Source organism: Lithobates pipiens, unplaced genomic scaffold, assembly GCF_037356315.1.
Source record: "Lithobates pipiens isolate NorthernLeopardFrog02 unplaced genomic scaffold, aLitPip1_a1.2 Scaffold_16, whole genome shotgun sequence".
Taxonomy (NCBI): Eukaryota; Metazoa; Chordata; class Amphibia; order Anura; family Ranidae; genus Lithobates; species Lithobates pipiens.
Genome location: NW_027507748.1, coordinates 125,147,598 through 125,175,268, shown reverse-complemented (window position 1 = coordinate 125,175,268; position 27,671 = coordinate 125,147,598). Strand labels below are relative to the sequence as shown.

General features: G+C 40.2%; 1 protein-coding gene across 1 annotated transcript in view; it reads right to left on the bottom strand.

Moving 5' to 3' along the window:
- Window positions 1-7,455: 7,455 nt before the first annotated feature.
- The window catches only part of PIGS (phosphatidylinositol glycan anchor biosynthesis class S), a 50,232-nt gene continuing 30,016 nt past the window's right edge, over window positions 7,456-27,671 (bottom strand). The window contains exons 9-12 of the mRNA XM_077480432.1: window positions 27,227-27,372; window positions 20,609-20,709; window positions 11,040-11,250; window positions 7,456-10,023 (exon numbers count right to left, since the gene is read on the bottom strand). Coding sequence (XP_077336558.1) covers window positions 9,748-10,023; window positions 11,040-11,250; window positions 20,609-20,709; window positions 27,227-27,372 — 734 coding nt within the window. The 3' untranslated portion in view covers window positions 7,456-9,747. The remainder of the gene's footprint in view (window positions 10,024-11,039; window positions 11,251-20,608; window positions 20,710-27,226; window positions 27,373-27,671) is intronic.

The window sequence follows — 27,671 nt, the reverse complement described above, 5'->3', positions numbered from 1 at the left end:
TGGATAGGAGGATCTTCGTACATTATACATGCCTTTCAGGCATATGTGTGTGAGTTATGGAAGCACAAGGTGAAAGTGGGTCCATATGTACCTTGCACCCACCAATATTGTATGATGGTTTCCTCTGTTCCCGCACGCTATGCATATAATATTAGATTGGGAATGGTCCTCTGATGCAAGCAATTAAGATGGATAATATTGATCTTATAATCACTATCCTCCTTATACAGCTTTTGACTAAGGGTCAATACATCACCTTCCAGTATGTTAAGTAAGGGGAGATAGTAAAGGAATCTGCTAGTATTACTATTATTGTCTGTAGGTTTTGAACTTTTATTAACATTAATGGTCTGTATAAGATACTTTGGGGCTACTAACCATATGAAATAAGTGTCTTCTAAGCCCAATTTTGGCACATGTATGATTTCTCCACTAACATCACCTGTTTAATAAAAAACCCCCTTCTGGAACTTTACAGGGTAATATCTGGTTTGCAATGTCAGAACTAACCCCAGAGCTAACTCCAATCTAATTCAATTGAAATGGTTCTAGTATAACTAAGGGGACACTCCAAATATAAATAACTAAGTATCCCCCAAATTCAATACAAAAAAACTAGTTTCCGGAACACAATAAGGATATATAGAATTTCCTTATAATTTAAAACGTATAAATAAATCTTGCCCAAAAGTCTTATAGAGTAATTCTGGATATAGTATATAACAGCTTACGCTATCCATGATGGATTAGGGGATTGGGGTCTGACCCTAATGTATCATTATTAACAACCCAAGCAGGTATATACGTACAATAAGATTGGGCTGACAGAATACTCCGGACCGCTTGCAAATATAAGACAGTCCGAAAGAGAGATGTTTCTTGTTTTTATTTTATTTAGTTTACTTTACTGATTTTATTGCTGGTAGGTCTGTCCGATGTACCTCCTCTCTTCCATCTAATATTTCAGCCTTTTTGTAACATTTCAGCTTCTGTGTCTCCTCTCTGTATTTACCTTAGAATATTTTAAGATCCGGTTACGATTAGTGATGCAGGCTGCACCCCCCTACCAAGGGATTGGCCAAAACCCTGGGAGGAGGAGGTTCGGTCTCCTTCATAGACGATAGTTTGTGGTGGCGTAGTACCGTTGCTGAGGACGTCTATGACGAAACGTGTACAGCGGAACCTCCCGTCAGAGGCGGATATTCTCCTTACAAGCGCTACGGCGCCTTATATACTATTTTTAGTATATATATTTTTTATTCATTTTTTGAGAAGTGATTTCTTTCAGGAACAATATATCTAAAGATTAGGACTATTAGCTCCCACAGTGATCCAGGATTTATATGACAGTAACCACCTAGCCTCTATTTTTCTTTTTGAAGTGGATACTGTAATAGTGTGGCTACATATATTGGTCCCTTCTCTAGTTTTTGCCAAGCAGGCTTATGATATAAGCTAACCTGTGAGGCATATGTATCTTGATTTTTATAATTTAGTATGTTTAAATTTTTTAATTTTATTTTAATCTTTTATTGATTTTTTTATATATAATAGTCTTTTTTGCTGATATGGCATTTTTTCAATAAACATTTGCTTAAGGACCAACTTTTTGCAGTTTCCTGAAAAAATGTTTCCTTTTTGTGCACTTTATGAATTTTCCCTCTAACGTACATATCCCTTAACAAGTCCTATTAAGGGTTTGGGAATATGTGGTAAAAGTTTTTTACAAACTTTGTGGTGACTGACATACTACACTATGAGAGTCGATTTTTTTCCCCTCTGAGGAACGACCGTGTTCGCCACAGATTGCTTTCTGATAAAAGGAACATCACCGCGTGGAAAAAAGGAGTACGGGCAGATTGTCGAGTATACAGCTAGCAGGTGGAATCGTTAATAGCAAGTCGCACAGTGGTGGAGAGTTTATATGCCTGTTTATATGTGGATCTGGTGAGTGGGGACCCAAAAGGGGGAACGAGCACAGAAGTCACCAAATATACATGATCATGAAAGTCACCTTCTTCTTTTCTCTTGAGCTGTGACCCTGAATGCTGCTGAATATTATAAGATACCAGCAGAACTTTATCTATTGGGCACTAGTTTTATACACAAAAAAATATTTTTAATTTTTTTAATGTGTTTTTTGATGCTTTCACAAGCTTCACAAACTTGATGGTTGAGGACTATTGAACTTATATTTTATGAAATTTGATTATTTGTTTTGCAAATTTTTACACATGATATATGTTTTCAGTATGGTCTAATTGACCCTATGTGGGGTTTCTAGATTGGGAGTCGTAGGGTTTATTTGCACAAGCATCATTATTCTTGTATTATTGTGGTATTTTTTCATTTTTGTATTATTTTGCACTTTATAACCTTTCACTGTAGCACTTATGCATCATATTGGTTTATAATTTGGATATGCACTTTATTGGTTTGTAACCTTTGTACATTTGCGCCCAATTTACGATAGTATCATACGATCAGGACCTGAAATACCCCCTGCGTATACAAATGAGAGGGACTGTGTAGAGGGGAATAGCTCTAGGCTCTTAATCCAGAGGAAGGAAGGCTGTGTACAAATATAGGCTTATCCTATTATCTACCCCTCATTTATCTATTCATTTTTCTACCCTTTTTTCTTACTTTTTGTCACACTTAATATAGCCTTTGGTCTATGGTTCATCTTTCTCCATCTTCTGAGGGTCACTATCTTACTTCAGTGCATGCTACTGACACTATTAGTGCATATATATATATATATATATATATATATATATGGGTGGCATGGGGCTGCATAACTATTGATGTTATCTATCCCTCATAAGTATTTGATAAATAGTTTGGGTCACTAGATAGAGGTAATATAAATTTAGTAGAAGTAATTCAACAGAGGTAGCGCCAACAGCCCATACAATACCTCAAAACAGCCATAAGCCAATGATCTTCAAGTGACTTGAGTGCTCCCCCACTAGGTTCCCCACTCATCAAACACCCCTGCAGGGGTAATGTGCATATATATCAATTCCTTAAGGTATATCGCAGCTCCAGATACCATGCGATTCCAGGAGTCAGACCCAAGAGAAGTATATTCCTTCTATAAATCTCATGCTCAGTGGGGGAGCACTCGAGTCACTTGAAGATCATATGAGCACGAAAGTCACTTTATGGAAATATTTTTTGCTGGAGTTGCACAATCAAAGAATTACACGTTTTCTCTATGGACATTAACTTTATTTAAATTGTTTTGGCTGTTGATCTTTCATGATTGTATTTTTACAATTATATTTTTTGTAAGTTTTTTGCATAATTAGATTTTTTTATTTTATTTATTTTTCATCTTTATATTGGTTTGGTTATTAATCTCATATATAGAAAAAAAAAATTCTGGTTGGTTTATTACTAATGGTCCAATAGGGCACACTATATTGTAGTATGTATAGGGTACATAAGCACTAATTGCACTTTTTTTATTGAGCACTTTATTATTACAATGCACTTTATCATGGAATACTAACTATGATCACTCACAAATTAATTATACACAATTGAATATCACTGACCTTCTCTATATAAATGACCATTGTGTTATAGACCTAGTATAGGTATATGAAGGTATTATACTGTATAACTCCAATACAAAAGTGTAGTGATAAAGACCTGAGCAAAGTGACCTTATGTGCCACCCATCAATATTCTCTAGTGTTCCTCATAATATTACATAAACGTCAGGAATGAAAACTATATTAAACAATCGTTTAGAATAGTGAAATTAAATTACACAATTGTATATGCACTAATTATTGTTAACAAAAATGAAGTGATACAAAAGTCCAAAAATCCACAGAGTCTCTTGTATAAGACTATCCAATCCCACGTGTGTGGTCAAAGTCACATTCCACCTTCCTTAGACATGAGAAACATGCAGACACCACGTGACATTCCCACCACCATTCACGATGTGGGCTTACCAGATGTATTGGATCCAAACGAATATATATTCGAAGGATCACAAAAGCTTGTGTAGTTTACATAAATGCGCAAGGATGAACTCTCCAGGAAAATTTCAAACAGGACCGTTCCACTCATACTGAACAATAGGTTCTCCAGCTATATAATCCAGCTCAAATTGTTGGATACATGTAAGAAGAAAATGGGGCCAAATAGCGTAATTCCATTTAAAAAGATGTTTTAATAATAAAAAAAAGGTAATAAACTCACATTTGTACAGTGAATCAAGAGCTTTTTCAATAAAAATTTGGCTGCAGTAGAGTCCCGACGTGTTTTGTCCTCATAGACGTCTTCTGGGGTGGCCCAGAATTCACAATGATATCAAGATCTACTGCAAGAGACTGCTTGACCTGAGCAAGACGAGTCTAGGCCCCTTGTATACTTTTTTTTTTTTTTTTTTACCCTGGCCCAATTCCTTGAAAGCATTAATAGGTTTATAACACACGGCTGCATTCCTACTCCACTTAATTATGCCTTGACAACTTTTTCAGGGAACCTTATGAATTTTCTGTCTAAACCTATTATTGTGTAAGGGTATTGGGCACTGACTATTGGTTTGTTTTTTTCTACAAATATTGAACTCTGATATTTCCTTGGAACCAAGTATATTTGTTTACACGCTTGTTATTGTGCTTTCTGTAACACCTATGAAAATTTCTCAATAAAAAACTTTGTGGGGGGAAAAACAAAACCCCCCAAAAAAAAACCACAAACTTTTTTCACTCATGGTTAGGGCCGGTTCACACAGCGAGGCGATGCGAGGCGATGCGAGGCGACACGACTCGCCTCGCTCCCGCAAGTCGCCCCCGTTCTGTACAATGGAACCGTTCTGAGAGGAGCGACTCGAGTCGCTCCGACTCAGAAAAAAGGTTCCTGTACTACTTCTGGGCGACTTCGGGGGCGACTTGCATTGACTTCTATACAGAAGTCCTCTGCAAGTCGCCGCTGAGGTCCCCGCAGGTCGCGGCGAGGCAAGTCGGAGACGCCTCGCCGTGCCTCGCTGTGTGAACCGGCCCTTAGTGTTTGGCTGAAACCATTTATTATCAATCAAATGTGTTTACTCTTTTTAAATCATAATAGCAACAGAAACTACCCAAATGACCCTGATCAAAAGTTTACATACCCCAGTTCTTAATACTGTGTATTGCCCCCTTTCACATCAATGACAGCTTAAAGTCTTTTGTGATATTTGTGGATGAGGCTCTTTATCTTCTCAGATGGTAAATTCCTCTTGGCAAAAAGCCTCCAGTTCCTGTAAATTCTTGGGCTGTCTTGCATGAACTGCACATTTGAGATTTCCCCAGAGTGGCTCAATGATATTGAGGTCAGGAGACCGAGATGGCCACTCCAGAACCTTCAGCTTGTTCTGCTGTGGCCAATGTCAGGTCGACTTGGCCTTGTGTTTTGGATCAGTCATGTTGGAATGTCCAAGTACATTCCATGCACAGCTTCCTGGCTGATGAATGCAAATATTCCTCCAGTATTTTTTGATAACATGCTGCATTTATCTTTTAACAATTTTGACCAAATTTCCTGTGCCTTTGTAGCTCCCACATCCCCAAAACATCAATGATCCACCTGCGTACCTTTCATCATAGGCCTTGTTGATGGTTTATGGTTGTGGCCAAAAAGCTACATTTTGGTCTCATCATTCCAAATGACTTTGTGCCAGAAGGTTTGAGGCTTGTCTCTGTGCTGTTTTGCGTAATGTAAGCAGGATACTTTGTGGCATTTGTGTAGTAATGGCTTTCTTCTGACAACTCAACCATGCAGCCCATCCTTCAAGTGCCTACTTATTGTGCATCTTGAAATAACCACACCACCTTTTCAGAGTCCTGTATTTCACCTGAAGTTATTTGTGGGTCTCTCTTTGCATCACAAACAATTTTCCTGGCAGTTGTGGCTGAAATTTTAGTTGGTCTACCTGACTGTGGTTTGGTTTCAACAGAACCCACCCCTCCCTCATTTTCCACTTCCCGATTAGAGTTTGAACACTGCTGATTGGTATTATCAATTCCTTTGATATCTTTTTATATCCCTTTCCTGTTTTATACAGTTCAACTACCTTATCCCACAGATCCTTTGACAATTCTTTTGCTTTCCCCATGACTCAGAATCCCGCAACATCAGTGCAGCACTGGATGAAAGATGCAAGGGTCTGTCAGGAGTCCAGAAACAATTTGACTTTACACATACACACACACACACACACACACACACCAATTACAAGCAAACAGATCACTGGTGAGGATGGTTACGTTTATTAGCCATTCAAACCCCTTTGTGTCAACTTGTGTGCATGTTATCTGGCCAAAATCACCAGGGTATGTAAACTTTGATCAGGGTCATTTAGGTAGTTTCTGTTGCCATTATGATTAAAAGAGTAAACAGTTGATCAATAAAAAGTCAATCAATGCAGTCAAACACTAACCATGAGTAAAAGGAATGTTTTTGCGTTATTCATATTCTCTGAAAAAAATGGCCAAGAAATCATAAAATTCTGCCAGGGTATGTAAACTTATGAGCACAACTAAGTATATATTACATAATATATTTGCTTCATCCTCTAAATTCTAAAATTTGAATACATACAACTTAGTAACATGTCACAAACGCATGAAAATTGCCTCATGTCCTCTGAAATTGCCCTCCTCTCCATAGCTAGCACAAGTCTACTCTGATTCTTCCATTATGTGTCAGACATGTGATTCCCAGACACTGGGGAACCCCAGCCTACTGTTGTGACAATGAAATAGTGAATTACTGAATTACCCCACCTGGAACACAAAAAAAAAAAAAAAAAAAAAAAAGGTACCGACAGTCCAATATTGATACACCCCTTACATCACCTGGAGCGCATAGGTCATATTTTTAGGTACCCAATGCCTAAAAGATATTGTATTATAACACTAAATGAGGTTTGAAATGTTGGGGGCTCATCACCTCAGCCCAGACTCCCGTTACCCTCCCCTCACTTTCCTTCTGTCCCTGACCCCTAATTTTGCCTTTTCTGCACTGTACTTTTTTCCCTGCTTTCCATTACCGCATACCTAGAGACAAAGGTCATCTGCAGTACTCAAGGGCTGAGCAAGTGTTCATTCTCCTTTTCTACATACTTCAGTGTCCACTTCAACAAATCATCCATCTTGCACTGCTATATCATTGTACCACGTGACTCATGATGCAATGTAAATGAGAAGACCTGTAGTAATATGTGCCTAACTAGATCTGTTCACTACTTTTCTGTAACCTGGCTACTAGCCAGAAGTGTTTGTTTATGGATCTCCTTTATCTACTAGCCACATAAAGTTTTATGGCTAGGTTTTTGTTTTTTTATTTAATGAAAAAATAGTAACAAAATCAACTTTAGATCTGAACATTCTGAGCATGACAAACATCATTGCTTAGGAAGAACTGGCAGAAAAGAGAAAAGCCCGCTAAATCTGACATCATTGGACTTTAATTTACAAAAGAGCACCACAACCACTGGGTGTATTCTCGAACATTGGAATAGTGGCAATCAGTCAATCATAGTGACATAAGCAGCTCGCTGGCTAATTTTACAGGTTGCTTGTAATAGATTTAAAGAAGCCATTTTCTTTCAGACTAACTAAAAAAAATATAATAATAATGGAACAGAAGCTAACATTCTTATTGGCAATTTATATTTACAATTAGACCTGGGCCCAACATACTGTATACATCCCTTTTCCCTGAGAACCTAATTTTGAATTCTATCAAATTGAGCAACAAAAACAAAAAAATAAGTAAAAACAAAGTAAAAGTACTGTTGTCTCCGTGATACATAGCGATAGTAAACATAGAAAAAGGGGCCCAAAGGCCAATGTTGCCCTTGAAAATAAAAAAAGGTTGTATGTGAACAAATGTACACAGCTGCCAGCCCCTAAAGTCTAATACAAAAACTCAAACAGATAAAATATGCAAAATAGATGCAGCGCAAGTGAAAATATTAATCGATTTATCAGGTGAAAAGAAAACGAAAGCAGAGTCCCATTGATATTCAAGTCCATAAACAACAAGGGAGTAACACCCATCCGTGTAGATAGAGATAAGTTACAGAGGAGGAAATCATGAAAAATCCTTCATATAAAGTGCGTCCAGCTCCACACCCAGGTGAGAAGATAACCTACTTAACAATTATGCATAACTCTCAAACACTGGCTGTATGGATTATTGTTCACTGGAGATGTCAGTACTAACACTATGGGAGCATTTCTTTTTATGAGCATCATCGGTTTCAGCTGCAGTTCCAGATAACTTTTAAAAAGGTCCTTTTCCCTGAGCTTGGTGAGACTATTGTTTAGTGGGCATGGCGATCTGGTAAGCAGGTTATCTACTCACCTGGGTGTGGAGCTGGACACACTTTATATGAAGGATTTTTCACGATTTCCTCCTCTGTAACTTATCTCTATCTAAATTATTTATGGACTTGAATCTCAACGGGACTCTGCTTAATTTTTTTTTTTCCACCTGATAAAATCGATTTTTTTTACTAGCGCTGCATCTACATAGCGATAGTGCAAAAGATTTACACACAAAAAAATTATTGCAGCCAGCACTGACATGCATTCCCACACCAAAGGTAATATTCCTTGAAAAAGTGCAGCCCAATCACAATTTAGTCAAAAGAAACACACTAGACACGCATTAATGTGCAAGTCCAACTTCAATGCAATATGACCTAATGGTTTTGCAGGCGTCTCAAACTGGTGGCCCTCCAGCTGCAAATCTACAAGTCCCATGAGGCATTGCAAAGCCGACAGTTAAAAGCAAAACTCCCACAGGCAGAAGCATGATGGGATCTGTAGTTTCGCAAACAGCTGGAAGACCGCCAGTTTGATACCCCTGGTTTAGAGTGAAATTATATGAACTTGTGCAAACCAATGACATGCACTAACATGCATCAAATATCATACTAACTATATAGCCTGTCCAAAAATCCAATCCACAGTTTAATTGATATGACCCAAAGTTGCTTAGTGCCCAATAACAATCTTCAGTGATAATAGTTAAAGATAAATTATAATGTACACCCAGTGGAATCCACCACCAATTAGTGTTGAATGCCACTAAAAGTACACCATAACCCATTAACACTGAAGATTGTTTTGGGACACTGAGCACCTTTGGAGTACATTAACTAAACTGTGGATTGGACTTCTGTACATAAATATATTTTATTCACATTTATACACGCAATTTACATTGTATTTTTAGTTAGTATGATTTAGGTTACGTTTATGCATGTCATTTGTTTGCACACAAGTTCAAATAGATTCACTGTAAACAGATCATATTGCATTTAAGTTGGATTTGCACAATAACACAGGTCAGTAGTGCTTTTCTTTTTATTATACTGTGTCTGCACTGCACTTTTTCAAAGATTAAAAAAAGGAGTAGAGTATGTGTAAACACACATACTATAAAAAACACAAAAGAGCAACATTCTGGATAATTGAAGAAGAACACATGGGGAATGCTGATGCTTGCCGATAAAGACCGTTAAACCTTTTAGAAACGAGACATAAAATCCTTAATACATGCAGCTGCGATATAGAAAATAAAAATAAAAGTGGAGGTTGCAGGCTGCATCTTCCCCATAAGCCTCTATTCTCCAGTCAATTTTTTAGATCAGTACAGTTAGTAAATAAATAAACAAAGTCAACAGTGCTCTCCTCTCCAGAGGAATCCAGTGAAGACTTATGAAGACTTCCTTCAGTCTGTTTTGGTGGCTTCCTTCTTGCTTGACCTGTATTCCTTAGCTATCTTCAGCAGAGACAGCAAGATGGGGACTGCCATGGGCAAGAACAGAGGAATATAAATGGCAAATTTCTGATCATCTGGGAAGTACAAGAGGTGAAGCAGGGAAGGGTCAAAAAAAGCCTTCTCTGAAGAAGTAATGGCTTCTTTGCTTGCTTTAAAAGCATTCTCCAGCCTGCCAGCTTTCAGTTCAGACAGTGCAATTTGAACAGAGGACACCGCATGATATACCTGTGGAAGAGAAAGTCAGAAAGTCATAAAACTAGTATTTAGGCCTTCACTGTATTTAATAAGAGGATAACTTGCATAGTTTCCACTAGTAGAGGGGCCAAATGTACCGGCAAAACCCCTTAAAGAGGAGTTCCAGCATGGGGAAAATAAAATTAAGTCAGCTACAAATACTTTTAATATAATCAATCGAGAAAACAAGCAGAGCTTCCCCTTTTGGGTGGAGCTCCGTTTTAAGGGCTTATCTATAGGCAAGCTTATTTCGTACATAAGGCCAGCAATATACAGTGCAAAATCTTTCCTGCAAGCCTTGGGATATGCACCCCACTCCCCTGCCATTACCTCTTATTAGTGTCCACCTGTGATATAGGAGTCCTTCAGTTCTCCCATATAGAGGATTGTATTTCTCCCATGGTTCAGAGAAGTAGGATCTTTCATTCTATGAATAGCGTAAGACCCACTGACAATGGGGTACTTTGACGCAGTAAGTGGACTTAAGCACCGTATAGCTATATGGTGCAATTAAATCCCCATATTTTTTTAAAATGTTCTGCGTTTTATATAGCCTTGCAGGAGTTAAACGTCTTTTTTGTATGTGTGCGCTGTAACAGTTTGTTATTTTGCTGAAGACACTTCTAATCTTCACCCGGTCTTCCTTCTGGGTTCGCGTCCTCCAGCTGTAAGTGGCCGGAGCCGTGATGACATCACTCCCACCTATTCGTGCAGGAGCCACTGTTTACGGCACAGGTATGCCTTTTCTTCTGCGCGCATGCGCTGGTAACGTCACTGGCTGCATGTACAGTAATTATCTCCTAAACAGTGCATGCTTAGGAGATATTTACAGCACCTATAGGTGAAAATCATGCATGAGAGCTTATCTCCACTTTAAGTGGGGGTTAAACAGTGGGAAGAGACAAAATAAAAAGTTAAATTGAAAAAAAAATGTTTATATCTTACAAGGCAGTATTTTGTTACATACTGCGAATTGCAAAAAATATATATTATTTTACAGGACTCACCTCAGAGGCCACATTGTCATTGATGACAATGTTCCCAATCTGATCCAGAAGCTGAGCTAAGGAGGTCAATGTGGTAGTGACCGTAGCAATGTTTTCCACTGCCCTTGTCCAGAGAAGCTTATCCAATTCCCAGTCAGTCAGCCCTTCATTGCCTGGATTTTCCAGCTGATAGCTGGCAGGCACAAGTACCTTTGATATACCCAAAAGGAGCCTAGAAATTAAAACAAAAAAGGTCATAAAACAGATAAAGAAAAAAAAGTCTTGCAAAATGGTCATCAAACTAAGACCAGTAATTCATAAAAAAAAAAAAAAAAAAAAAAAAAAAAAAGGACCCTGGGTCAAAAACAGGATTCACTGAATAACTGCCATTGCTAAATACCTTCTAAAAAATGCTACCTGCTTGGCTGTCTCTAACATCAGTACTTGACCCAAAACAAGCAATGCAGCTAGTGAAATCAGGAGAAAGAACACTACGGCCCAATGACTGCTCCCCCACCTGAAGCATAAGGCAGAGGAACCCTCTGTGGCATAAGGCAGAGGAACCCTCTGTGGCATAAGGCAGAGGAACCCTCTGTGGCATAAGGCAGAGGAACCCTCTGTGGCATAAGGCAGAGGAACCCTCTGTGGCATAAGGCAGAGGAACCCTCTGTGGCATAAGGCAGAGGAACCCTCTGTGGCATAAGGGTGACACAACTCAGCCTCCACACCGAAGCCAGTTTTTTTGAATGGAGCTTAAAATCGAGGTGCAATGTGAAATAACCACTGTGCTATCCAGCAGTATTATGTTACATGTTACCTTGTCTGTTTGCTTGTATAATAATATAATGTTGCCCCTACCTCACATCGTAGTTAGAATATGCACTGTATAGCTAATTCCATCCTCTTTTTAGTGCGTCTTTAGTTTCTACCCTGTTTCCCCTAAAATAAGACCTAGCGTGATTGTCGATGATGGCTGCAATATAAGCCCTACCCCCCAAATAAGCCCTAGTTAAGCCCTTCTATGTCTTATTCTCAGGGTAGGGCTTATTTTTGGGGAAAGAGGGTGGGGTTTATTTGGGGGGTAGGGCTTATATTGCAGCCATCACCGACACTCATGCTAGGTCTTATTTTAGGGGAAACGGGGTATTCTGAGCACATGTAATTGCCATACTAGACAGAGACATTGCCATAGACATACTATGATTTTTTGACCTGATCTTCATCTGTGAAGATCTGCACAACTTCTGTATAAAAATCTTTCCATGATCTACAGGATGTCATTTGGATCGAGCCACTGACTGCCAAGCTACTGAGGCCGTAAGTTACAGCTAGCTTGTCACAACTGGATCAGTTATAAAAGATTACAATTGCAGTGCTTAGATTGGAGAAGCAAAATATCCATTTTTTTTTTTTTAAAGGACCAATATTTTGACATTCAACAAAGGCAGCCCATGTATTTTATCAGTGTAGGGCTGAACATAAATTATCTGTGTACTCAAAAAGTGACAAAAAAAATGATAAAATAAAATGAAAACTGTGAAGGTAAAAAAGCCGTTCAAGGTAAGAATAATTGGTGTACATAGAAGGCAGGTATATATATGTACATGCAAAAAATCCCTATGGGGTGTCACCCACAAAAATATATATACATAAATACAACCATGAAGTCCCAAAATTAAAGTGTCCAATAAAGCGATGAATAACTTGAATGTCAGAATGGTAGAATACAAATGGATCTCAATAGATCTTAAAACTTCAAGAATGAAAATCAGATTGAAAGATAAAACACTCTTACCAGATGTGTTGGACACACCTACCATACGACAGTGTATCGTGTGAGCTTAAAGCGGTAACCCACCAACGCTGGGGGGATGAAACCAAACCAAATCCAAATGATACAGGCTGGAAGACGACCATACAGAGGAATAGCATCTTGCAATGGAATGGCTCAGCGGAAATACACCCTCTTCCAGCTTTTATCGTTTGGATTTGGTTTGGTTTCGTCCCCCCCTAGTGGGTTACCGCTTTAGGCTCACATGATACACTGTTGAATGGTAGGTGTGTCCAACACATCTGGTAAGAGTGTTTTATCTTTCCATCTGATTTTCATTCTTGATGTTTTCAGATCCATTGAGACCCATTTCACTTTATTGGACGGATAGAGAGAGATAGAGATATATATACGGGGATTGACAAATTTGCTTGGAATCTAGGAGCCAGCTAAAAAAGTAAGGAGCCAGGTCCGCGACGGCGATCTAGACCTGTCCCTGGCCTGACATGGAGACGAGTGAGGGGAAGATAGCCTCCAGCCCCCCACCTGTCTCCAAGCGGTAACCCACTAGGGGGGGACGAAACCAAACCAAATCCAAACGATAAAAGCTGGAAGAGGGTGTATTTCACTTTATTGGACGGATAGAGAGAGATAGAGATATATATACGGGGATTGACAAATTTGCTTGGAATCTAGGAGCCAGCTAAAAAAGTAAGGAGCCAGGTCCGCGACGGCGATCTAGACCTGTCCCTGGCCTGACATGGAGAAGAGTGAGGGGAAGATAGCCCCCAGCCCCCCACCTGTCTCCAAGTCATTGCCCATAGCTCTTAGAGGGACATTTTTTTTTCCCAAAAATGACAAATTTTTTTTAAATTGCATTTTAGTGTAAATATGAGATGTGAGGTCTCTCTGACCCCAGATCTCATATATAAAAGAGGACCGGTCATGCTTTTTTCTATTACAAGGGATTTTTACATTCCTTGTAATAGGAATAAAAGTGACACATTTTTTTCAAAAAGAACAGTGAAAAAATAAAAATAAAAAGTTAAAATAAACATTTTTTTTTAGAAACGCTCCCTGTCCTGCCAAGCTTGTGCGCAGAAGCGAACGCATAAGAAAGCAGTGTTCAAACCACACATGAAAGGTATCGCTGCGATCGGTAGAGTGAGAGCAATAATTCTAGCCCCAGACCTCCTCTGTAACTTAAAATGTGCAACCTGTAGAATTTTTTAAACGTCGCCTATGGAGATTTTAAAGGGTAAAAGTTTGTCGCCATTCTATGAGCGGGCGCAATTTTGAAGCATGACATGTTGGGTATCGATTTACTCGCCGTAACATTATCTTTCAAAATATAAAAAAAATTGGTGCTAACTTTACTGTTGTCTTATTTTTTTAAATTAAATAAAATTATTTTTCCCCAAAAAAAGTGTGCTTGTAAGTCCGCTGTGCAAATACAGTGTGACAGACAGTATTGCAACGACCACCATTTTTTTCTCTAGGGTGTTATATATTTTTTATTCTATAATGTTTTAGGAGTTCTAAGTAAAGGGAAGGAGATAGGCTGGCAGGCAGGGGAAGCTCCATTAGCATTGCTGGTTGTCATTCCAACGGCCACCACAAGAGGGTGCCAGATTCCAGAAGGAACCATAGGATCGCAGAAGGCCTCGGTGGCTGAATTACCGGCCGCGTGGCCCGACGCGATCACGCCGGGGGGGGGGGGGGGTCGCTAATTCTAGTTGCAAATGTGCTGCCCTGGGTCGCTAATTCTAGTTGCAAATGCGACCTGGCGCCCGGGTTTTGTCGAGCCATGTGTGTGATATAGATTATATATACAGTGACTACAAGTAGTATTCAACCCCCTGCAGATTTAGCAGGTTTGATAAGATGCAAATAAGTTAGAGCCTTCAAACTTTAAACAAGAGCAGGATTTATTAACAGATGCATAAATCTTACAAACCAAAAAGTTATGTTGCTCAGTTAAATTTTAATAAACTTTAAACATAAAAGTGTGGGTCAATTATTATTCAACCCCTAGGTTTAATATTTTGTGGAATAACCCTTGTTTGCAATTACAGCTAATAATCGTCTTTTATAAGACCTGATCAGGCCGGCACAGGTCTCTGGAGTTATCTTGGCCCACTCCTCCATGCAGATCTTCTCCAAGTTATCTAGGTTCTTTGGGTGTCTCATGTGGACTTTAATCTTGAGCTCCTTCCACAAGTTTTCAATTGGGTTAAGGTCAGGAGACTGACTAGGCCACTGCAACACCTTGATTTTTTCCCTCTTGAACCAAGCCTTGGTTTTCTTGGCTGTGTGCTTTGGGTCGTTGTCTTGTTGGAAGATGAAATGACGACCCATCTTAAGGTCCTTGATGGAGGAGCGGAGGTTCTTGGCCAAAATCTCCAGGTAGGCCGTGCTATCCATCTTCCCATGGATACGGACCAGATGGCCAGGCCCCTTGGCTGAGAAGCAGCCCCACAGCATGATGCTGCCACCACCATGCTTGACTGTAGGGATGGTATTCTTTGGGTCGTATGCAGTGCCATCCAGTCTCCAAACGTCACGTGTGTGGTTGACACCAAAGATCTCGATCTTGGTCTCATCAGACCAGAGAACCTTGAACCAGTCTGTCTCAGAGTCCTCCAAGTGATCATGAGCAAACTGTAGACGAGCCTTGACATGACGCTTTGAAAGTAAAGGTACCTTACGGGCTCGTCTGGAACGGAGACCATTGCTGTGGAGTACGTTACTTATGGTATTGACTGAAACCAATGTCCCCACTGCCATGAGATCTTCCCGGAGCTCCTTCCTTGTTGTCCTTGGGTTAGCCTTGACTCTTCGGACAAGCCTGGCCTCGGCACGGGAGGAAACTTTCAAAGGCTGTCCAGCCCGTGGAAGGCTAACAGTAGTTCCATAAGCCTTCCACTTCCGGATGATGCTCCCAACAGTGGAGACAGGTAGGCCCAACTCCTTGGAAAGGGTTTTGTACCCCTTGCCAGCCTTGTGACCCTCCACGATCTTGTCTCTGATGGCCTTGGAATGCTCCTTTGTCTTTCCCATGTTGACCATGTATGAGTGCTGTTCACAAGTTTGGGGAGGGTCTTAAATAGTCAGAAAAGGCTGGAAAAACAGATAATTAATCCAAACATGTGAAGCTCATTGTTCTTTGTGCCTGAACTACTTCTTAATACTTTAGGGGAACCAAACAGAATTCTGTTGAATTGAGGGGTTGAATAATAATTGACCCTCTGAATAAACTTTTCACTATTTAAAAAAAAATTAAACAAAGAAATAACATTCTTTTTTGCTGCAGTGCATTTCACACTTCCAGGCTGATCTACAGTCCAAATGTCACAATGCCAAGTTAATTCCGAATGTGTAAACCTGCTAAATCTGCAGGGGGTTGAATACTACTTGTAGGCACTATATATATATATATATATATATATATATATATATATATATATATATATATATATATATATATATATATATATATATATATATATATATATATATATATATATACACCGTATATACTCGAGTATAGGCCGACCCGAATATAAGCCGAGGCCCCCAATTTACCCCCAAAAAAACTGGCAAACTTATTGACTCGTGTATAAGCCGAGGGTGAGACATGCCTGTCCATCCCTGTGTGTGTGTCCGTCCATCCCTGTGTGTCCGTCCATCCCTGTGTGTCCGTCCATCCCTGTGTGTCCGTCCATCCCTGTGTGTCCGTCCATCCATCCCTGTGTGTGTGTGTGTCCATCCATCCATCCATCCCTGTGTGTGTGTGTCTCCATCCATCCATCCATCCCTGTGTGTGTGTGTCTCCATCCATCCATCCATCCCTGTGTGTGTGTGTCTCCATCCATCCATCCATCCCTGTGTGTGTCTCCATCCGTGTGTGTGTGTGTGTGTGTGTGTGTGTGTGTGTGTGTGTGTGTGTGTGTGTGTGTGTGTGTGTGTGTGTGTGTGTGTGTGTGTGTGTGTGTCCAGCCTACCTTTGTCCCGAGCCTCCGTCCCGTGCCTTGCCTCCTTGCCTCCGTCCCGTGCCTTGCCTCCTTGCATCCGTCCCGTGTCGTGCCTTGCCTTGCCCCCGTCCCGTCCCGTGCCGTGCCGTCCCGTGCCCTCTTCGTCGGCGGCCATTGTAAAGTTCAAAAGCTGCGCCGCCGCCTTCGCCTGTGATAGGCGGAACACTGAATTTCCCAGCAGCCTGTGTTCCGCCTATCACAGACGTCGTATCATCCTCGTCCGTAGTACGAGGATGATACGATGTCCGTGATAGGCGGAACACAGGCTGCTGGGAAATTCAGTGTTCCGCCTATCACAGGCGAAGGCGGAGCCGGAGGCGCGGCTTTTGAATAGAATGGCCGCTGTCTGTCTGCTCGACACGCTGATCGAGCGGGCAGACAGCGATGACTCGAGTATAAGCCGAGGGGGGCACTTTCAGCCTCAAAAAAGAGGCTGAAAATCTCGGCTTATACTCGAGTATATACGGTATATATATATATATATATATATATATATATATATATATATATATATATATATATATATATATATATATATATATATATATATATATATACACACACACATACACATATACACAGTACACACCAAAAGTTTGGACACATCTTCTCATTCAAAGAGTTTTCTTTATTTTCATGACTATGAAAATTGTATATTCACACTGAAGGCATCAAAACTATGAATTAACACACGTCCAATTATATACTGAACAAAAAAGTGTGAAACAACTGAAAATATGTCTTATATTCTAGGTTCTTCAAAGTAGCATTCTGTTGATGAGCTTCAAGAGGTAGTCACCCGAAATGGTTTTCACTTCACAGGTATGCCCTGTCAGGTTTAATAAGTGGGATTTCAAGCCTTATAAATGGGGTTGGGACCATCAGTTGTGTTGTGCAGGAGGTGGATACAGTACACAGCTGATAGTCCTACTGAATAGACTGTTAGAATTTGTATTATGGCAAGAAAAAAGCAGCTAAGTAAAGAAAAACGAGTGGCCATCATTACTTTAAGAAATGAAGGTCAGTCAGTCCGAACAATTGGGAAAACTTTGAAAGTGTCCCCAAGTGCAGTGGCAAAAACCATCAAGCACTACAAAGAAACTGATCATTGATCATTAACAACAATAGGAGTAGAATAATAATCGTATTCTCTATACGTATTTGCACATCTCTATAAACAGAGTAAGGTTTTTAACATCTAGAGGCTTAGTGATAAAATCCTGGTTGAAATTACCACTAGAAAAAGTCATTTCAGATAGAGGGTTTTACTGCAAAATATACGACAGATATTTTTATGCATTTCAACATTTACTCCTTTGTAATATTATTGGCATTTTATTTTTGTAAAAAAAGCTGCTGCTATATATCATTTTAAGACAATACCCATTTTAATGAATTTCTAAGGTATTTTTAATAATCTTTAAATATGTTTAATGATTTATGTAAGGTTTAATTGTCATTTGTTGCAAATATGCATATGAACGGAACATCCCACAGTACTGATTATCATTGGAAGGGAGTTCCGTCCATCGTATGCAACATAGAATTGATTGGACGCTGACACTTCCGGTTAGTCGTTTACGCCCTCAGATGAAGTCGGATATGACAAAACACGTCAGCGATGTAACCAACCGGAAGTGACGCATGCGCCTCATCCCCACGTTCCACGAGCCAGAGTAGCAGGAAGTGACTTGCTGATGTACACAGCGAACGTTCGACACTCTTCCGGCAATCAGGATCGGGATAAAGGCACAGTGCACTTGATTTTTAACTGCTATTCTAATAGATAATTTCTGGTATGCTTAATGTTTATTGGGGGGCCATTGTATGAATGAATGAATGAATGAAATACTTATATAGCGCACAATGCGAACTGAATCGCCTCTAGGCGCTGTGGCGAGCTTTGATCATCTGCTAAAAGAGGAAGGTCTTGAGTTTTTTCCTAAAAGCCAGGTGATTTTCTTCCAGGCGGATGTTGATTGGTAGAGCATTCCATAGCAGAGGCCCTTGGACAGCGAATCTCTGATCACCCTTGGATTTATACCGGGCTTTGGGCACGAGGAGGAGGTTTTTGTTGGCTGATCGAAGACTGCGGTTTGGTGTGTAATGATTTATTTTCTCCATTAGGTATTGCGGAGCTTCTCTATGCACGCATTTGTGAGTGAGGCAAAGGGTCTTGAACGTGATCCGATTTTTTACGGTTAGCCAATGTAAGCTCCTCAGTGAAGGAGAAACGGATTCCCAGGGTTTTTTTCCTGTTATCAGCCTTGCCGCCGTGTTTTGGATCAGTTGTAATCGCGCAAGTTGATATTGTGGTAATCCTATGTAAAGCGAGTTTGCGTAGTCCAGTCCTGAATTAATGATTGTTCCAACTACCACTGCTTTGTCATTCCTTGGGATAAAAGGGATGAGTCTGCGAAGCATGCGCAGTAGATGGTGAGATCGACTGACTACAGATCCTATTTGCGCATCCATTGACATTTGTGCGTCTAAAATAACCCCGAGACTCTTCGCTTTGGTCTTTGGGGAGATAGTCTGCCCAAAGACGGTTGGTGGAGACCAGGAGGTTTTGGTTGCGGGCTTATGATTTGGGTGTAAGATAAGAAGCTCTGTCTTTGATTGGTTCAGCTGGAGGGAGTTGGTGGTCATCCAGTCCTCTATTGATTTGAGGCAGTTTTCAAGTTGTTGTTGGTGATCTTTTTTCCCATTGATCCGGAAATAAAGTTGTGTGTCGTCAGCGTAAGAGTGGAAGCAGAGATCTGAGCATCTGATGATTTGAAGGAGTGGGCGAAAGGAGTATCAAAGGAGTAAAGCAGAATTACGCTATGGTTCTATGTTTTATTCCTTTTACATGGTACACCGGAGCCCCAACCTGCTAACAGTGACATCTAGTGGTTAAGGAGGAATCAACAAGGGATTGATGACTTTCTGAAGATCTATTATTTCTGATGTTTTGGTGAGTGCATCCCCAAAAGGGGGATTCCCTAGCCACGAGTGGTGAAAATTTGGGTGGAAGCTCTCTCCATCAACCACAATAAGAACTTTCCAATCACTTTTAAAACACCATTCTTGGAATTCAGATAGAGACTCCCTTTCACTTAGAGAAAAGTGATAAGTGCTGCTATGTATAAAGTGGACGTTTTATTAAGTATCGTTTTTATATTTTTTTTTTACAGGTATATTACATTTTAAAAGCAGCTGCTTGATTCAGATATTGATTCTAATTATTTTAAAGCAAACTGGTTATCCATATTAAATTAATCCATAGGAGTGTGTAATATATATATATATATATATATACACACACACACACACACACACACACACACACACATATATATATACATATATACATATATACACACACACACAGCCTAAAAACATCAGGCTGGACGTCTCCTTTAAAAAATAAGACAACCCATAAGGATTTTTTGCATGTACATATATGTACCTGCCTTCTATGTACACCAATCGTTCTTGCCTTGAACGGCTTTTTTTCCCCTTCGCAGTTTTCATTTCATTTATTTCATAATTTTTTTTGTCACTATCTGACACGGACGATTTATGTTTAGCGCTACACTATTTGCATAACTTTTGGATTTTGTTTGTTTGAGTGTTAGCAGCTTTTGCCACCATTTTTAGGTTTAGCTCAGTGTTTTATCAGTACAAGTTTCTTTGATACCAGATGAAAGCACAATCTAGGGTACATTAAATGTTACAAGTATCTTGAGGTGACCCACTAACCAATAAACTAAAATTTATGTAAAGACTTGGAGAACACCTACCGTAACTGTGTCAGAAAAACCTCCATTACGGATACCATGTCAATATCAACATGGACTGGAAATTCCAACTCATCCACATTCCCATAATTCACATTATATACCTGCAGAGACATGAATGATCATGCAGCAATGATGTAAGATTGTTAAACACATTTTTGTGATTGCAATTCTAAGAAGATTCAGGCTTTTGGTCTTGCTTCGGATATAAGCAGTTAAAGTGTTTGTAACTAGGGGTGCACCGAATGTTTTTTTGGTGCCGAAACCGATACCGAAAATGAAAAATACACTAGGCCGAAAACCGAAACAGCACCGATACCAAAACATATTTAAAAAAATATATATTTTTGTACAGGAGATGGTCAGAGACTGGGGACAGGGTACAGGAGATGGTCAGAGACTGGGGACAGGGTACAGGTGATGGTCAGAGACTGGGGACATGGTACAGGAGATGGTCAGAAACTACACACATGATACAAGAGATCAATGCAGCCTCACCAGTGCCCATCAGATGCAGACAGCCAGTGTCCCCATATTGCAGCCAGAGTGTCTCCCCATATTGCAGCCAGAGTGTCTCCCCCCCCCCCCCCCCCCGCAGCCTGCCTGTGCAGGGATGAGAGGAGAGCCACCTCCGCCGCCTGTTTGATAACAGCACTGGGAACATCACAGCTTTCATTTCAATAGCTGTGTGTTCCCGGCCGCGCCGTAACATACAACCCCTCCCCCTTGCCCAGGCACTTTGATAGACAGATCATCCGTCCGATCCTGTTGGATCATCCGCATGGTGCTTGTACAAATGCATGGTGGTGTTTTCTAATTATTAAATCAAGGATTTGGGTATTTTTTAAAAAAAAAATTGAAGACAAAAAAGTGAAAAGGAACAAAAATAAATAAAAATAAGTTGACTTAGACCCCCCGTTACAGGTTTGTACCTTCAGGTGATTGGACACTGGCAAAAGGTTTGGAGGACATGCCCCCCCCCCCCCCCCCCCCCCGAGTGCCTCCCCTATATCCCTACCCCACTCCGAGTCCTCATTTTTGTTCAAAGCAAAACAGAGTAATCAAGCAACAGATGGAAGGGTGACCTGTGTCCTGTACACTATTCCAAGATATATAATTTACAAGCAAGTCAAAAATCCTCTTAACTTAATCATACAGTACAGGACACAGGCTGAGAACTGTAATCATAGATCCCAAGATATTCTCAAGCATTGAATAAGAAGGGTGGGCAAACCACTAAGCAACAGAAGTGAGCCAAGATGTCCAACAACAAGGGTCAATGGACCCATCTGCTGCGCTCCGCTGCAATAATCTTGCAACTGAAAGCTGCATCTGCAGAATATTGGATGAACTGAGAACCAGGTGGTGGCTGTACAAAACTAGGCCACAGAGGCTTGGTGTCAGAATGTTCAAGAAAAAAAAGCTTGCTCCAGGTCAACAAGATGTTGTGATGGAGAGGTCCCAGATATTTTTTTTTTTTTTTTTTTTTTAATTGAGCGAATGGCACAGCCTCAAAAGGAGGCCATCATGAGGTCTAGAAAGCTCACTGTGGGAGGTCTCTGACTTCAACTCTCTGGCATGAGCCCAGAGTGCATTTTCTTCTCTGACAGGTAAAATGTGCGTCCAGGGACAATCTCAAATATTCTAGACAAAAAGAGGGCTGAAGAGCACATTTTTGGAAATTGATCACCCATTTGAAAGCTTGGAGCCTCTGAATTGTCCTGTGCATGTTTACACGTAGCTGGAAAGTAGAGGCTGCGAAGAAAACATGTGACCTGGATGCTCTTTTTAGAAGTTCTAAGTTCTTTAATGGCAAGGAGGTGCTAGGACCTTTGTGAATAGTCTATAAACATAGGATAGGCCAGAAGACAGTGCAACAAACTGGAAAGGATAGTCTTCCACTGCAGATGGGGTGGATGAATGGGAATATGCAGATAGCCATCTTGGATGTCTATGGATGGCAATTATTCCCCTGGTCTCAGAGAGGCAATAACTTATATGACCTTGCGGATTCCATGTAAAATTTGGGTATTTGTTGGAGGTCCAGAACAAGGCAATTGGCCCCGTTAGGCTTTGGTAACATGAACAGGTTTGAAGAGAATCCTTTGAACTGGCCTTTTGGGGGTGCGGTTACATATATTACCTGGGACAGGAGATGATTCATTCTGCAAATCTGACTGCCCTTTGAGCAGATTTTGGTTGATTTGAGAGAACAGTGAGGGGGTAAAACTTTGAACATATGTTGTACTCCTTTGCAACCACCGATTGAACTCAAAAGGTGTGGGACATCTGTGACCCAGTAAGACCCCACAATACACACTATTAGATTTTCTGCAGATTTCGGTCTTCCGATTTACCAAAACCATATGTAGCACCCTCTACATTAGATAGGTAGGTTCTAGAGTAGTGTTTTTGTTTGTACTGCCAATGCAAGTAAATTTAGGCAGCTAGGCCTGTTTGTTTTTCTGGGGGCAGGGGAGTGGTTTAGTGTAGCAGCAGGTGACTGACATGCATCTCAGCTCTCTGGTGCCTCCTCTGATTCCCGTGAGAAAGTTCTGGAAAAGAGGCAAGGCAGAGGGTTGGAGTGACATGGGATGTCTTTGGGAGCCCTGACCTATCCCCAACTAGGATTGGCAGGAGACAGGCCTCTTATATATACCCATGGTCAGCCTGTTGTGAGAGGAGTTGTCATGTGGAAGAACCGAGATGATGGTGTGTTAGGCGGTGGTGGCCCTTGAGGGACTCCCTTTCTTGGGGAAGGTGACAACCTCGGGCCTGGAGCTCGGGAGCCCACCAAGGATCAAATGGCACAAATTATCTTCTTCATCTAAAATGGTTGCTACTAAAGAGGGGACTGCAGACCCCCACCTGCAAATGGCTACTAGGAAAATGTTAGGCCTTATTCAGAGTGAGGCCTAGTCATGTGTCAATGGTGACAGGAATCTAGAATTGGACAGTGTAAGGAAAGCAAGTGATCTCAAGTAGTGTGCTTGAGGAGATGACAAGTAACAGACTGTCAGTATAGGTTCAACTGCCTTTATTTTCATCTCAGACATGTTCATCAGTGGGCATCCCATGTCCCTTTTCCCCATCCAAGTTTAATCCCCTAATAAAAATAACAAAAAACAAGCAAGTGTGGCTAAAGTGGATGTCTGACCAAGCAGGGTGATGTGTGGATGCTGAAACATGCTGCAACATATATGAGGTCAAACCTTAAGAGTTGCAATCAGGCAGGGCCTTGCACTACATGGTTTTAGTAAATCTGAAGACAAAAATCTGCATAAAATCTAATAGTGTGTATGGGGTCTAACAGACTCTCCCCCAAAACTACGACATCAACACAAAAGAGCAGAGCAAGAAGTAACTGCAGAATTGCTTAGCTAAGGCACGATTCTGGATCACAGGATCGTGTTGGTTATTGATTGCCCTGCTTCAGTTTCCTGTAGTTTAACAGACAGAAATTGCAGCGATAACTGGTTCAGAGCTGGGCACAAGTGTAAAAAGAGACCCTTTAAGAGCATCTCATACTTCCCACCTCCAGAAACTTGGAATGACAGAACATCTTCAATAGGTACAGAAGGATGTTTAAAGACTGAAGATGGAAGGCTCAACTAAAAGAACAGACCACTATCAGTCTACTTTTTCCACTGAATAGAGTCTGGTAAAACTTTCAAAAAAGGAGTGAAAATCTTGTAGATTGACCCAATCATTATGGATAGCCCATTCTATTTGTTCGCGAACAGGGAATGTTTTTTTAGATTTAGCAGGTCCCTTTGCACTCAAATGGGCATTAAGAGGTGGAATAGAATGAAGTATGACATTGCTGAGGCTTTTGCACACAGCAGACATGAGCATATCCACTTTAGCAAGCATTCTGCATGAAACTCCGGCTTCAGGTGTGTAGGAGTCTTGAGTTGATAAATCTTTTGCAGCCTCCGAAACACCGGCCCCAGGTCCCCTTCATTCCTTTTACGTACACCTCTTCTGGGCCAGGCATAGCAGGATCCAAAAGAGGTAGAGATGGCGTTGGTAAAGGGGCCTAGCATTTTAGAGCCCTGGAGGGAGATGGCTGTATTAAAGCCATTGGTTGTCTGAGAAATTGTGGTATAGTTGCAGAAAAATCTGCCTTTGTCAGGCAGGCGGCTTTTTGTGTAACCAACATAGAACTAGTTGGATGCAGAGACTTGTGTTAAAATTGGTTTCTGTTCTGGTGCAAGGGAAGAATCATAAACTGAGGTTGAAGCCTCGCTCACACCATGGTGCAGAGACGTCAGTTTTCCTGCACACGTTCTGCAAGGGCACAAAAAAAAAAAAAAAAATTATAAAAATAAATAAAAATAAACCCACAATGGTTCACTATGTGCCCTGTTCAACATCATAACATGCAGATTTTTCTGCGCAGGAATTTGCTATGTGTATGCAGTTTTCTGCACAGGAAAAATAAAAATAAAATGTGACATTAACATTGATGTGAATAGGGCACATAACTGACGCTCATGAAAACTGACTGAAACGTGTGCAAAAATTGATGTAAACGGATGTGAAACCGATGTCTCTGAAAGTGAAATTGTGTGGTTTTCCCATCAGTTTTCATGCAAGTATGGTGTGAATGAGCTCCGAGTGTTGTGCAGGCCTTCAGCAGTGAATGTCTGACTGAGTTTTGTCTCCCTTTCACCAGGTATGCCATAGCTATGGGTGAGGGCAATTCCCTGTAGGGTACAGATTACAGGTAAGGCATGTCTGGAAGTAGTATGGAGCAATCAAAGTCCTTGTGGCGAAAGGGAGGAAGGAAGCATCCGAGTACCTTACAACATAGGGTCCAGGTTTGGTTCCCAAGCTTTTGCACTGTGAAGACAGTAAAGATTTAACTGACAAATTTGAAGATAAAATAAGAAGCTAGTTAAGCTAAGAGTGATTTCTTTGTAAGAGAGTAGAAGTCCATCACCTTGCGACACTAGCAAAAAAACTGAGGACACGCTGAGTGGGGAAAGGTGGGGTAAGGAGAGAATGGGTCCCCAGGGGACATGTCCTTATAAGCTTTACCAGTGTCCAATCACCTAAAAAAGGTATGAGCCTATAACTCATGGTCTGAATATTCAACTTGTGTCCAGTAGTGTATGATTAAGATATGTGAACTAATCAAAAATAAAAACAGCTCAGGATTAAAAAAAGGGGGGGGGGGGAAAGGTTTAAAATTAGATAATTTTGTAAATAGAGTATAGTTTTTATTAAAGGGATTTTTTTCACTTTTTTTCAGCAAGTCTTATGATAAAATCACAGAACATGTCTATAATCTGCAACGGGGCTTGTAGCAGTGCAACGTTGTAACTACTCCAATACACTAGGTAACCCATAGAGTTAATGCAAATTAAAAGCCACATCACTGGTTTGCCAGGCTAGAACAAGACAACAGGCTCCAATGGACATATAACATGGACAACTTATTCAAGATCCTGAAGAACTAAATGAAGTACTCCAGGATTTATATAACATAGCAGTTCCTTAATTGGTTAGAAAAAAAAAAAAAAAAAAAAAAAGCACAAACTGCTACATTATTGAAAAATTTCCTGCATACAGCACTCGTTTTACTTCTGATTTTTTCACATTCATAAGACAAGTAGCCGTTTGAGGTCAGACTTAACCCTCCACAATAATGAATCATTTACATGAAAAACAGTCCATAAAACTGTAGTATAGGCAGACTCCGAGTTACAAACAAGAAGGTTTTTGTAGGTTTGTTCTTAAGTCAAATCTGTATGCAAGTTAGAACAGATAAAAATTTTTTTAGTGCAACCCCCCCCCCCCCCCCCCTGGCCTCACTGTATACAGTGCACGAAACGCCCAGGAAAGGATCGATTGGAAGGGACCCCTTCCTCCCATAAATACCCTGCTACATGCTGTTTACCTTACAGCAGTAAGGTAATCATTCATTTTTACCATGGGTATCAGTGACACTGAAGATCTACCTGTTTTGCACTTAAAGACACAGTATCACCAAAATGTCAAGATAGCAGCACACAGTGTTCCAGTGAAACACTTGCACACCTGCACTATTATTGCACATTGGACCAAAGATTGATGTCCAATATTGCACTAAAAACTTGTCACATTTAGTTTGCTAAATAATTAATGTTTATTTATTTAATATTTTCCTTGCTTAAATCAGTCACTTTATGAACTATTCATTTTTTGTGTATGTTGCACAGTTTTAGAATTACTTGCAGTTACACTTTATATCGTATAATTTTTTTGGGCAGTATTGCACATGTTTGATATTTAATGTATATTTGTGTTTTTGCACAGTAGAAAAATTACTGTCAATTTTAGGTTATTATTTTATTTGCACTTTTGCACTTCATTGACCACCCTGATAAATGTCTGCTAGTTTGAAGCATAGTTAAACATTTTATTTACTATAAGAGAAATATATATATATATATATATATATATATATATATATATATATATATATATATATATATATATATATATATATATATATATTTTTTTTTTTTTTTTATTAAGGAGCGCAACACCACCACCCTCTTTTTACAACTCCGGTAATTGCTATTCTCACTAGATTTGGAGCATCCTTTACCTGTCAAGTAAACTTGTACCTACCATGATACCACCCCAGCGGGGGCTGTGAAATGCATTACTGGGTACCCTCTTGCCATCTTTGTCCTGAATGTAGAGGGGAGAGTGAAAATACTCTGGGACATAGAGTAAAAAGTTCAGTACAGGATACAGAGAGGCAGCACTGGAACCTGGAAACAGACAAGCAGTAGTAGACAAATGAAGAAAAAAAGATCCAACTAGAATTTATACAAAAAGATATATATTGCACATTCTCTCAGTATTTAAAACTACTAATATCAAAGTCCTAAAGCAGGTGTGTCCAACCTTTTGTCCTTCCTGGGCCATATTGGAAGAAAAGGAAGTCTTGGGCCACACATAAAAATACACTAATAATGAAAGCGGGTGAGCAGAAAAAGACAGATCACAAGCTTACAAGCGCCGGTATAAATAATGTACCTATATAAGTAATAAAAAAAAAAAAAAAGAG